Source organism: Cotesia glomerata, linkage group LG1 (genome assembly GCF_020080835.1).
Source record: "Cotesia glomerata isolate CgM1 linkage group LG1, MPM_Cglom_v2.3, whole genome shotgun sequence".
Taxonomy (NCBI): Eukaryota; Metazoa; Arthropoda; class Insecta; order Hymenoptera; family Braconidae; genus Cotesia; species Cotesia glomerata.
Window position 1 is genome coordinate 7834546 of NC_058158.1, and position 13142 is coordinate 7847687.

Below are 13142 nucleotides of genomic sequence, written 5' to 3' on the forward strand. Positions count from 1 at the left end.
ATATACACGTGAATGCATAAAATATCTCATGCGTTATTCTGCTTCTACTTTTTTCTCTTTACTTGTATACTCTCGTTCATTTTTATTCGTACTCATCGCCCGCATTTCTACGGTTGTATATATTCCAGTACAATATTTTTTTTACCCACCTTTTTTTTTATTATTTTATTTTATTTTATTATTTCAGCACTCTCGGGCTTCATGTATTAACTTTTTATTTATTTACCTTTTTTATTCCGTTAACCAGGAAATACATTAATATATAAACGTCGATTCAATGTTATACCAACTAATGAAATTAATACGATTTTTTTAAATTTAAAATTTTCTCTCATAAAACTTTTCGAGTTATAAAATATTATAATATTTTATTTCTGATTAAAATAATTTACCACGCATTCAAACGAATAAAAAATCAATTAAAAACTCGTTCATTATTCGATAATAATTACCATTAAAAAAAATGACCTCACTTCTTTTTTCCGTCAATAATTACTCGAATAGACACTATTAAAAAATCTCATAAATAATTTAAATCAATTAGTCCTCATCCACGCAAATAACTCACGATTCTACAAGCAATAAAATTTATTTCTTTCAAAAAAATCTCTCAAGAAAAAAATTGTCCGACTCTGCATTTACAAAGGTAATTACAAAGTGGATAAAAAAACGCTGACTATTATACCCAGTCAACTAAAACTCTCCTATCACATCAATTAAATTTATATTGAGTGAGAAAAAACGTCTCGGGCCCGTATCATCGCACAAATAAACAAGCACCACAGTATAGTAATTACTAATTTTTCTGTTAACTTATATTTTATTATTCAGCAATCTTCTCTCGTCCTCGCTGGCTCATTATCTATCTACACATGTAAATTATTCTTAGCTCATTAGCATGCTCACGCAAGCGACGAGTAAATAGCGTGGGGATGACTGGCTGCCTGCTACCGATGATTATATTTTCAATTGTTTAATTTCTGTCATTGAAATTCATTGTTACAGACTCATACTCACAAATAGTAAACACATATATACTCCTCAAATAATACCGAATATTATATTAGTATTACACTATTATATGAGGAAAGAGCACGTATAACATAGGATACAGAACTCGTAACTTGTTCGCGCATTTATAATCAGTGTTCTATGCGTGTAATTGTATACCGTTTTAATCCGTGACAAATTCTCACAGTAATTATCATCACAAACAACACACAAAGCTTGCAAATATACTGCACTGTAATTATTTCATATAAACTTTGGATTGAGGCAACAAACCTCGACATCAATATGAATATTTAAAACTCAAACTGCGACATTTTATGCATAATTAATTTTACCGAGTAAATTAATTGTAATTTAATCGAAAAAATCTTCATGATAATTATGAATTATTATTAATAACGCTATTCTAAATTATCTTGCACTACACTGATAGAAGGAAAAAAAAAAAAAAAGGGAATAAATATTAAAGGGTTTTTAGGGTATAAATATTTATTTCCACTAAATAATATTCAGTAACAGGTACTAAATATTTCTTTGACAAGTATTGTCGGTAGATGGTTATGCTTTAATTCCAATGTTTATGTGATACATAACCTATTCACTGACTCAGATTATTTTATTAAGCTCGATTAATAAGCCCAATAAATGACTTCTATTTATGTCTTTTCTCAGTAGAGTTTAGTTAACATTTTTCAATTAGTCTATTATTAATATGTTAAAAACTTGTTTAATTTTAAATTTTATAAATGCCTCAAACAAAAAAAAACATAATTTAATGAGATTATTTTCTTTACAATACCTTATATTTTTACTTAAAATTATTTATTTTAATTATTTTTATTTATTTTAAGTTAAAAAGTTAGGTTACACGTTAAAATTAATTAAAAAATTAATTTCTTCGATACCAATAAACGATTTATTGCGTAGCAATAAATCATTCGTTAAATACTACTAAATAATTATTTGGTGGAACTAAATGGGCTTTAATAAATGACTTAGTACCTATTACTAAATATTTGGTAATGAAAGGTTTGTTACTAAATCATTTAGTATCTGTTACTAAATCTTATTAAATAGAACTGAATCCTTCTATCAGTGTAGCTGTTACTCACCGGCTCCGCTGGGCGTTTTATAGAATTGCATTTTTAGATCTAGACTTAAAATTTAATTAGAGTATTGTTTTGACTTGCACAGATTCCCAATTCTATCGAATTGGCATGCACCTTTTATCCATGTAATTATTCTAGCTAATATTCATTGTAACTTTCAATGTGCAATCATTATAACATTTCCGTGTCTTTCTTACAAAAATAAATAATAATTGATATGAAAAAAAAAATTTGTAATGAGCATTGAAAGTTTCAGTTAAAGAAATTTAACTGACAGGTCTCATAAGTGAAGAAATCTGCCTAGTATATAAACATAACGAATAGAATTAAAAAATTTATTTTAAACAAATAACAATCGAATAGAATAAATTTAGTTACAATAAAAATTCATTATTTCTAAGTCAAAAAAATATAAGTTCCGGATAAGTAATCACCACCATATTATATACTAAAACCTTTTCCGAAACACGTTGCATCTTATGGTATAAATATTATTCCGATCAGTTAACTAGTTTTCGCAGTATAACCGGACAAAAAAGCCGGCTCTCCATTTATTAGTATAGATAAATTATAGACGTAAATATCAAGAAGAGAATAAAAGAGGAGAGGAAGGGAAAATTATTTTTGCATCGGGCATAAAAGCGATAAATTATTTTATAGTTCACGATAATTAATGCGATCGTCTTTGCAAGTCGTACTGTATAATGTAAAAATGGCAAGTCAATGGAGTGAGTTGAGAAAGATCGAGAGTCGAAGGCGAAGAATAGAAAAGGAAAAGAGACGACAAAATGACGTACTCGGAGATAGGTCGAATACGTGGCGCATACTGAGCGGAACATTACTCGCATTATTAATGAGAATCGTAAAACATCATGGCACGTATCCACTTCTATCGTAGTCCTTACATTAGTTGTCTACTACGTATTTGTCATTTTTTGGTGCATTTTTTCTTTTATTCTTATCATAATAATTTTTTGGACTCTTTTATTATTATTTATATTTATTACCTTGATTTTAATCTGATAAAAAGTGTCTGCGCTTACACTTTAGATAAAATTACGAGATCACCCACGCGTGACTGAATTATTGCGTCGCTGCGCTTTTCAACTCGGTAAATTCACGATGCAAATAATAAACAAGAGCGGAGTAATAGAAAGAAGAGATTGCGGCGGTTGTTAAAATTTTAATGGCAATATCCGTTTTTGCCGTTGATGTGAGCAATTGATTTTATGTAACGGAAACAATAAAGCCGAGGAGGAGAGAGAGGAGATCCCTTGTAGCTATCGCAGATGAGCGTCTGCTGGATTTATTAGAGGATTTTAATTCTTTAATTGGAGCTGCCCGGGTGTTTTTCTGGTGACAGAACGGACTCGCGTGTAGCGTTAATTATAAATGTTGTGACCGGAGATTTACGGTATTGCGGATAAGTTGGAGGTAAGAAAATAAAATAAAAACGTTAAATGAGTTGTGAGTGAGATTGTGTTGGGTTGAAAGGGCCGTTGGTGTCTCGAGTCTCAAGTTAAGTCTCAAGCATTGTCTGGATCGTCAACGTGTCTTCATCTTCGTTAGAGATAAAAGTTGAGGCTCCGAAAGAACCAAACGGCCTCGTTACGTGCCTGCAATTCTTACAAACTACTGCCGAACAATAAAGATCGACGTTAATGCACCTTTGTACCGCACGCTCATTACTTGTGTACCTTCCTGGTCTACCTACTGATATTATATGTGATATAAATGTTTGGGTAAATTAAAGTTAACGATTCGTGACGACCACGTACACGATAGTTACTTCATTTTTCGCTAATCAATCATGGCTGCAACGTTTCAATTAAATTTTTTTTTTATTACTTTTTTATGTCCAACTGATTATTAAAGTCACACCAATCATAATTTTATTATAAGTAAAACTTTTTGTTCAAAACAATTATTTATCTATTAATTCCAACCTATGTACACAGAAAAAAAGGTTCACTTAAGCCAAGAAAATATTTTTCTTCCTAATTATTTTCTTAAGCGAAAAAAAAATTTTTTTTTGACACAAGAAATTTCACTTATTACAACTAAATTAATTCTCTTGCTTTAAGAAATACATATCTTGATCCAAAAAATTTATTTAAATCAAGAAAATCTTTTTGTTTTGAGAAAATTCAGCTTCTTACTCAAAAAAATTTTGTTTTTGATAGAAGTAAATTTTCTTGTCTTGAGAAAATTTCTCTCTTGCTCCAAAAAATTAAATATAAAGATAGAAGTAAATTTTCATTAATATTTTTATTGATTAACATGTCAAATGGGAAGATCAAATAATATTGAATCATTTTTTTTCATTCAATATGTATAATTGCACGCTAAAATAATATAAAATGGGTATCAAATATTCAAGAGAAAAATTTTCTCAAGGTGAGAAAATTTTTTTTCTCAGCTGAAGTAGGTGGCGCTGCTTCATTAAAGTATCTAAAAATCTTGATCAAATATAAAAATTTATTGTATCAAGTATTTATGATAATTTGTATTAAGAAAAAATTACTTCCACCAAGAATAGAATTTCTCGAAAAATTTTTACTTCGGCCAACACAACTTCGGTCTTCGTTCAGGCACCCGAAAATTTTCTTGAGTCAAGAATTTTATTTTCCAGTCAACAAATTTTTTCTTTCTGTGTACAAATAAATTTTTTATCTCTATAAGTAAAGATAATTAGTATAAAAACTTTGTAGATTTTTCATTGAAAATAAATAAAAAAATGACAAATAATTTTCCTTTAAATTAATGTCTCAAATATATATTCCTATAATTTTATGAGCGGTCAGTAGTTAGTTACTTTCTTAATGGTTTTATACCAAGTAATTAAAGTTGAATGGGACAAGTTTAAGTGAACTGTATTTCAAAGAAACACTTTAAAATTTAATTACTTTATGTAAAATCACAAAGAGGGAGAGAACCGACGGACCAATCATGGTTGAATATTTAGGGATGAACAAGTTAAGGGAGTTACATGAACCTACCAAGTTTAAAGGTCAGTTTAATATCAGCCGGCTTAAGAGTAAGATCGTGACAACTCAGAAATAAATTATAAAAATTTTAACTATTGTGTGTAAGTAAATTCAATTTGAATTATTATAAGCTGCGAGCTTAAATAGTGTTGGTATATCGTCTGACTGCTAAGGGTCTTTTCTACTAGCCGGCAATGATGTATTAACGGTCTCGGTCTTGGTATAGTTTCCTCGTGGGAGATAAAAAGAGTTAAGAAGAAGATAAAATATTTGAACAAGTACTCGCAGAAATAAAAATAAATGTTAGGGTTGTTTGCGTGTGTATCGGCGGACAACCTGATCAAAGAAGTTTGCGCATCGATCATGAGATTCATGAGAGAGTACATCGTCGTGAGAGATTCCACAGCTCAGTAGAGTCACGAGACTCTCCCTGCCAATTACAGTTGATCATTATTGTAGTAGTGTTGTTGTTATTGTTGTTGTATATACGCCTAGTAGAAGCTATTTAATTTATTTTTCACTCTTCCATTACTTATTTATTTATCCTTTATACGTCCATCCATCCTTATCCGGCGGAGCAATACAATATAAATAAACTTGACGAGTTATCGCATTTCATGAATCGAGTGACGGACAGACGGGTTTTCAGTTGCACTGCCAACAGAAATTCATTCGTATTATCTGCTATCTCGGTTTTAAATCCACTTGTGCAAGTCAGAATATTATTCTGAAGACCCGGAAGACAAGCTATTTAATTTGATCGTACTTGCTCTCAATTTACCTTTTTCATTTTATACCTCAACCTCAACCTCAACCTCTGTCTCTATTTCTCTACTTCTGCCTCAATACTATCTCTACTTTTACCCTTACTTTGTCCTCATCCTTATCTCTCGCTCATTCTTTCTCAACTCGATCCTATTATTCTAGTGGCAATTCAACTACGCTGCTAATAAACCAGGATTATTAAATTGAGAATTTCATGAATTATGCATTATAAAACTTAACAAATATCTCTCAAACAATTTATAAGATAAATATATTCAACTAAACTCGACTGAATTTCAATTAAATTTAATTAAATTGTCGTTTAATATGTTGGATAAAAGAACAGGTGTTATCAAAAGCACTTTATTAAATAAAATTTCAAAATTGCGTCATTTTTTTTCCACTGAAAAAATATTTAAGTTTTTATACTAATAAATAACATCTTTATCACAAGTTTATTATTTATTTAATTGCATAATTAAAATAATATAATTATTGGCAATTAAGTAATTATTTAAACAAATGTTAATTAAAAATTTTATATTTTTAACAAAAAAAAATACCAACAAGTAAAAAACAATCCACAGATTCGGTAGAATCTGACGCCAAGTTCCCTTCAAATCCGTTGTAAACGGAGCGCCAGACTACCGAGTATGTTTACCATAAGCAGAACGATATTTTCAGGTTGCAAAATTTTATTCATTCTACAGACCTTTTTTTTCTTCAATGATACTCTATAATAATACGTTATATGTTATATTATCAATATTAATTAATAATGGTCTTTGAAAATAATAAATTCTATTTAAAATTAATTAAATTCACTGGCACAAACTATAGTGACCCAGATTTTTAGATCCTGACTTTTTTCTTATGGAGAAAGTGACATGCCACAGACTAAATAATTCGAGAATCCATGGTAATCCTTCTATAGATAGGAAACTACAGTTAGAAAAAAATATTTCACAGCTTGCACCTACACCCGCCAGGGTGCGCTGAAATTATTTCTACATAAACTGTAGCTTCAAGAGGATAGTTTGTTATAAAAAATTTAGCCAACGCGAGATTTAAGTTGATACCAATTGTCTATTTTTATTATAATTACAAAAAATACTAAAATTCGAACAAAAACAGTTTCACTGTAAAAAAATCGCGCCAAGTCCACGTTCATAAGACTTTTAAGAAAAAAAAATTAGACAAACGGTTGACCCTGAAGGCCATCCCTGCAACTTCCCGCCACTTACATACCTAGGCGCTTAAAATTGCACTAATAATTGCTCTTCGAGCACAAAAAAACAACTTATGTCTTATTTTGAGCTCTACAAGCTCAAAGAGATAGTCTTTCTATACTTTTGACATAGAATTTAATTTCACATAACTTCACACTAATAGATTTGTTTATAGTTAAAAAGATTTGTTAATATTTAACAAATCATTTATTAGAAGCCATTTGTTAGGCCTTAACAAATATTTCTGAGTATTTAAAAAGATTTATTAATAATTAATAAATGAATATCAGATTTATTGAATACAAACAAATCATTTTGAATACTAAGAAATATTTATTTAACATTAAAAAATGGTCTCTAATAAATGATTTGTTAGCTATTAACAAATATTATTTAATACAAATAAATCCTTCTATCAGTGCAGTCAATTCGTTCAAGAGATATCATAAACGAAAGAAAACCGAAAAGTGTTTTCTGCACATAACTTCACATAATTTCAGTCAGTTTGTTCAAGAGATATCATGAACGAAAGAAAACCGAAAAGTGTATTCTGCACATAACTTCACATAATTTCACATAATTTCAGTCAGTTTGTTCAAGAGATATCATGAACGAAAGAAAACCGAAAAGTGTATTCTGCACATAACTTCACATAATTTCACATAATTTCAGTCGATTCGTTTAAGTGTTTTTTCCACATAACTTCACATAACTTTACATAATTTTGCATAAGTTCACATAACATTTCTTTTCGGATCGTTTTTGATGAGATAGTATAATTTTTAGACTTTTGAACTCGAAGAAGCATAGAAAAGCTATCTCTCCAAGCTCGGAGAGCTCAAAATAATACATAAATCGATCCAAAAAAAATTAGGAAAACGGTTGACCCTGAAGGCCATCCCTGCAACTTCCCGCTAATTCCATACTTAGGCGCTTAAAATTGCACCAATGACGTTTTTGAGCTCTTCGAGCTCAAAAATACAATTTATGGGTTATTTTGAGCTCTCCGAGTTCAAAGAGATTGCTTTCCTATGCTTTAAAGCTCTTCGAGCTCAAAAGTCTGATAGAGATTTGATAAGACACTATTTCTTGAATTTTTTAACCGCAATAACTTTTGAATGAATAAACCGATTTTTACGCGGTTGGCAGCATTCGACGCAGTTTTTCAAGCCTCACAAAGAATGTTAAATTTTGAATTGATCGCGCTAGGAATTTCGGAGTTATTCCGAAAAAACACTTTTTTCGGTTTCCTTTCGTTCACGATATCTCTCGAACGAATCAACCGATTTTGACCGGACTGGTGGCGATCGACGTGATTTTTCGAGGTTAAGAGCTGATTAGTTTTTGGAATTGAACCTTTAAGCCGTTTAAAAGTTATTCCAAAAAAACCACATTTAAAAAAAATTTTTTTCAGTTTTTTGAAGATTTCTCAAAATCTATTGATCTGAATCGGTCCAAATAGTTTTCAAAATCTAAGTTTGGTCAAGCCCTTTCGAATGGCACCAACCGCGATGAAATCGGTCAAGCCGTTCAAAAGTTATAAGCGGTTCACATACTTTCACACACACACACACACACACACACACACACACACACACACACACACACACACACACACACACACATACATACAGACACCGTGACAACCTCGCGGGGATAGTCAGGGAAGCTTCCTGTGACCTTCAAACGTCGAGTTCAAACGTCGGTGCAAATCTCTATCAGACTTTTGAGCTCGAAGAGCTCAGAAGCATAGGAAAGCAATCTCTTTGAGCTCGGAGAGCTCAAAATAACCCATAAATTGTATTTTTAAGCTCGAAGAGCTCAAAAACGTCATTGGTGCAATTTTAAGCGCCTAAGTATGGAATTAGCGGGAAGTTGCAGGGATGGCCTTCAGGGTCAACCATTTTCCTAATTTTTTTTTCTTAAAAGTCTTATGAACGTGGACTTGGCGCGATTTTTTACAGTGAAACTGTTTTTGTTCGGATTTGTAAAACAGCGATAAAATATGTTTTATCATTTAAATTAAAAAATAAAAAACATACTTGTTATCAATTTCTTATTATTGTAGTTATTCAAATGTCACAACAAAAACCACAATACGATAATAATATTAATTACATTGTTATTCACAATAAATGTTATCGCTGATAATTATAATTATTGTGTCGTGCATTGTTGGTGTATATGTTATGTAAAAAGTGATAACTAACAAAGTTATGAATAATAAATATGACAATTATTATTAATATTCCCAACAAAGTATCTTTATCATTTAGATAAATATTTTCTTTTAATAAAATATCATTAATAATAATAAAATAACTAACGAGCAATAAATGAACAATTAAATTATTTTTTAAATAAAATAATTAATGAAACATTAAAATTCTTAAGTACAAAAAACATTAAGAGTAAAAAGTATCTTTAAATTAATAAATTGGCTTTTGATGTTGCAGGTAGCGACACGACCTTGGAGTCCAGACCAGGGAAAGACTCGGGAGATGACAAAGTTGTGTAACCATAAGAGGAAACTTTTGTTACCCGTTGCCGCGGCTAGTCCAGTTGCCTCTTGTACACCAGTTGTTTCGTCCTCAACGTTACCTGTGCCCGGAGCGACCGCAATTAATGCGCGAGCAGACTCGCCAACTTCATCCGACAAGTCGAAAAAAGGTCAGTAATTTATCTCAAAACCTCACCAACTACCAACTAAGCAGCAAACACGTTAGCCAAATAGGTACAACACTTGTCGTTTACTTTTCCCATTATTTTAATTCAAAACTAACCAACAGAGTCTTTAGTCATCCAGCCAACAACTTTTATCCCATTTATCTTTGTTAACAAAACTCTCAACAATTTTATACACTCATTCTTGTATACCTATACACGCTCTGCTTTATTTAATTCTGTGCGTTATTCAGTCCGAAAATATGGCTTTAATCCAAGAGTTTAGCGAGCAGATAATGTGGAAGAGAAGCAAAGAGTAGCTCTGTAGAGTGGTTGGTTGTTAAATCCGAAAGCTGATCAACTTCTCACTGATTGTCGTCTCCACTTGAGCGAGTAACTTTCGACAATTCTCTCATTGTATTATCTAAGTTATGTAACGTTTGGTGGGTAGGTATTACAATTCAACTGCGAGAACGAGCCCGAAAACTCTGACAAAAAGCACGAGGCTGGACTTAAAATAAGGGACCTGCTGACTCCCGCTCCGTACTCGGGGTCGTTTGGTGTAATCTTCCGGACATTTATCCGGGATCAGAGGAGTAGAGAGCATGTGCCAAGTTTTATTGGACAAGGACCAAAAGTTGAGTCCGACGGATGTCGCACCGCGGAAGGACGCTCCTGGTAATCATCCCGGGAAAAAAGTTTGCGTTGAACCGAAAGACGGCAAATAAAGACAGTAGAGAAAAAATAATAAAAAAATAAAGTTTTGTAGACAAAAAAAAAGGAGAACCAGGAATATGCGCGGGCATTAGCGACAACTTCTGTGGTAGTGACGATATGCTACTCGAGTGTGGGCATGTCGTGGTTTTCTACACAGCTTTTTTCTCCCCCCTGAGCACCCCTCATCGTTTTCACTTCCGAGCGCTGGTATCCACCCCCGCGATCCCATTAAACTCGCCGGGTGATTTATATTTTTTTTAACCACTCGTACTCGTAAATCAATGCGGGAAAAAATGCTCATTACATTTTTATTGGAAAAAATGTTGATATTACGGATAAAAAAAAGACTCGAGATTTCTTTTTCTGTCTATAAAATGAATGGATGTAAAAATTTTTAAAAGGAAAAAAATGAAAGAGGGTACGATAGAAATGAATCAAGTAAAGTAATTTTTATTTAAAATAAAAAAGTGGGTTTAAATTGTGAATAAATTTATAGTAAGAGGTAAGAGGTGAGCTTTTATGAGTTGACTGGGTAGTGTTTGATGTTGTTTAACGCGCCGAGGGGCAGAGTGAGTCGTCCCGCGTTACGAATTTATGAAAAAGCGCTCGAGCGAACCCTCTTGCCTCTGACCTGGTATTTTACGACATTTTTTTCCCTTTCTTGCCTAAGGACATCGCGCGTGTAATCTGAAAGAAATTGTAAGCAGCCGCAGCAGGAAAAAGCTCTCGCGTGTCGCCTGGTTATATTCTTCGGATCCCTTTGCTTTTATTTTGAGTTGAGTCAAGTCGAGTTGAGTGAGTGTATGTCTTGAGTTGGCTCGTTGCGACACAAGTACCGGTTGTAGTAGTGGTTTAAGAAGTATGTTGTAGTTTTACCAAACGAAACGTCAGCAAGCTCCGGAGTTTCACCTTTCAGTAAAGCTGCTTTACGCAAAGACCCTTTAAACTTCCTTAACAAACGCCCTCGTGATTTCATGAGGGTATAGCAGTACATTTTATGGAGTTGATCGTCGTTCCATCGAATTGCCTTGGGTAATCGTTTTTTAACTTAAAACTTTTATGTTCAGCGACGGAAAAAAGCTTTACTTTATTACATAAATACACTTTGAGTACAATATAAATATTAACTATTAATATTAACTCAACTTCAACGATAAATTACTGTTTTTAGTAATTAAAAATTTTTAAATTAGCTTCCTTTTACGGGAAAATAAAATTTTATTTATTCAATGTTAATATAAATATATAAAGTTTAAATTTTATTATTTAATATGAGAAAAATTATAAATTTAAATATTGAGGAGTAAAAAATTTTTATTACACTTTTAAAAGGAGCTTATTATTATCACAATAGTGATGAATATAATTATAATTTTATTGACTCAGCGAAAATTGAGTAGTCTTCAATTTTCCATTATTCAGAAGCTTTAATAATATAATTTTTTTTTATTTTATTTCTTTGAATAAGTTATATTTTTTTTTTATAATATTTTTGTTCATATTCTCACTCACGGGATTTTCATCCGTGAAAATCCTATTCATCACTCGTAATTTCCAGTGTGCGGTAACGAAGAAAAATAAGACGAGCACTGGGATATTAAATTTCCGGGCGAGCGGTATTAAACTTTCATCGCGTCATAATGTTATTACGATAGAAGAGAAACGGGTGAGCTGACTACTGTGGGGTGAGTGAGAAAGAAAATAAAGTAATAAAATAAAAAAAACTAGACAGAGTCAGCCGTAGCAGCAATGCCATAGTATAGCTGGAGGAGGTTGAGGTAGAGTGTAATATAAAGGGGGAAAAAAAACTAAAAGTATTGGAATGTAAGTAGTCGACATCCCTATTTGGTTCTTGCGCCAAAAAGTCTTTTTAAACGTACACCCTCATTCGTAAAATATTTTTATCTTTTATTCCCTTCTGTTCTTCATCCATGAGGACTTTTTTTTTAAGATCCATCGCCCCCTTGACCCTCGGCCCCTTATCTTGACTTTTTACTCGGCGTATCACCACCACCACGACTCTAACAACTTTTTACTACTTTTACTCTACTGCTATTACTACTACAGTGATCATCAGAAGCGTATAAACTCGTTCCACGCGATTCCGCTTTAGCGACCTTTCTTTAGTTCGTCGCTCTTGATAACTGCAGATTGAATAGCCACCCAACGCCGTTCGGATAATGGATACTTCGATCAACGGAAATCCAATTCGTAATTTCTTCTCGTTTCTTTTCGCAGCACAGTCTTTCGACAGATCCTATTCCTATCCCAGTCCCTTATTGTGCCGATAGAATTCAGCGGTCGGAAATTACTCAACTTTTTTCTTTCCCCAGCTCATACACTTTTTTATTATTTCATTTTTATTTTCATTTCTTCCGTCTCCCGTCTCTGTCCTGCTTATTTTTCATCCGCAAAACTCCGGCAAAGTACAGAGCTATGGCAGTAACAGCAGTATCAGGCAGTCAGCCAAACTTTTCTTCATTCGAAAACGGCAGCCACCCATCTCTGCCCACCCCGAGCCATACCATTTCGTTCCTTTTACCTCCGCCGGTTTCTATACTCTCTTAATTTTCTTTCAATCAATTCCATCTGTTTCCAATCTCCCACCGATATCGGCATTTAAACTTTTTGCCTTTCTCTCACCACTTTTTTAATTATAA

General features: G+C 32.4%; 1 protein-coding gene across 4 annotated transcripts in view; it reads left to right on the forward strand.

Annotated features, from left to right (window-relative positions):
• LOC123267036 (putative mediator of RNA polymerase II transcription subunit 26) overlaps positions 1-13142 on the forward strand; it is a 188389-nt gene that overhangs the window by 151445 nt on the left and 23802 nt on the right. For all 4 annotated transcript variants that reach the window (XM_044731521.1, XM_044731529.1, XM_044731538.1 and 1 more), the window contains one exon: positions 9558-9771. In XM_044731521.1, coding sequence (XP_044587456.1) covers positions 9558-9771 — 214 coding nt within the window. The remainder of the gene's footprint in view (positions 1-9557; positions 9772-13142) is intronic.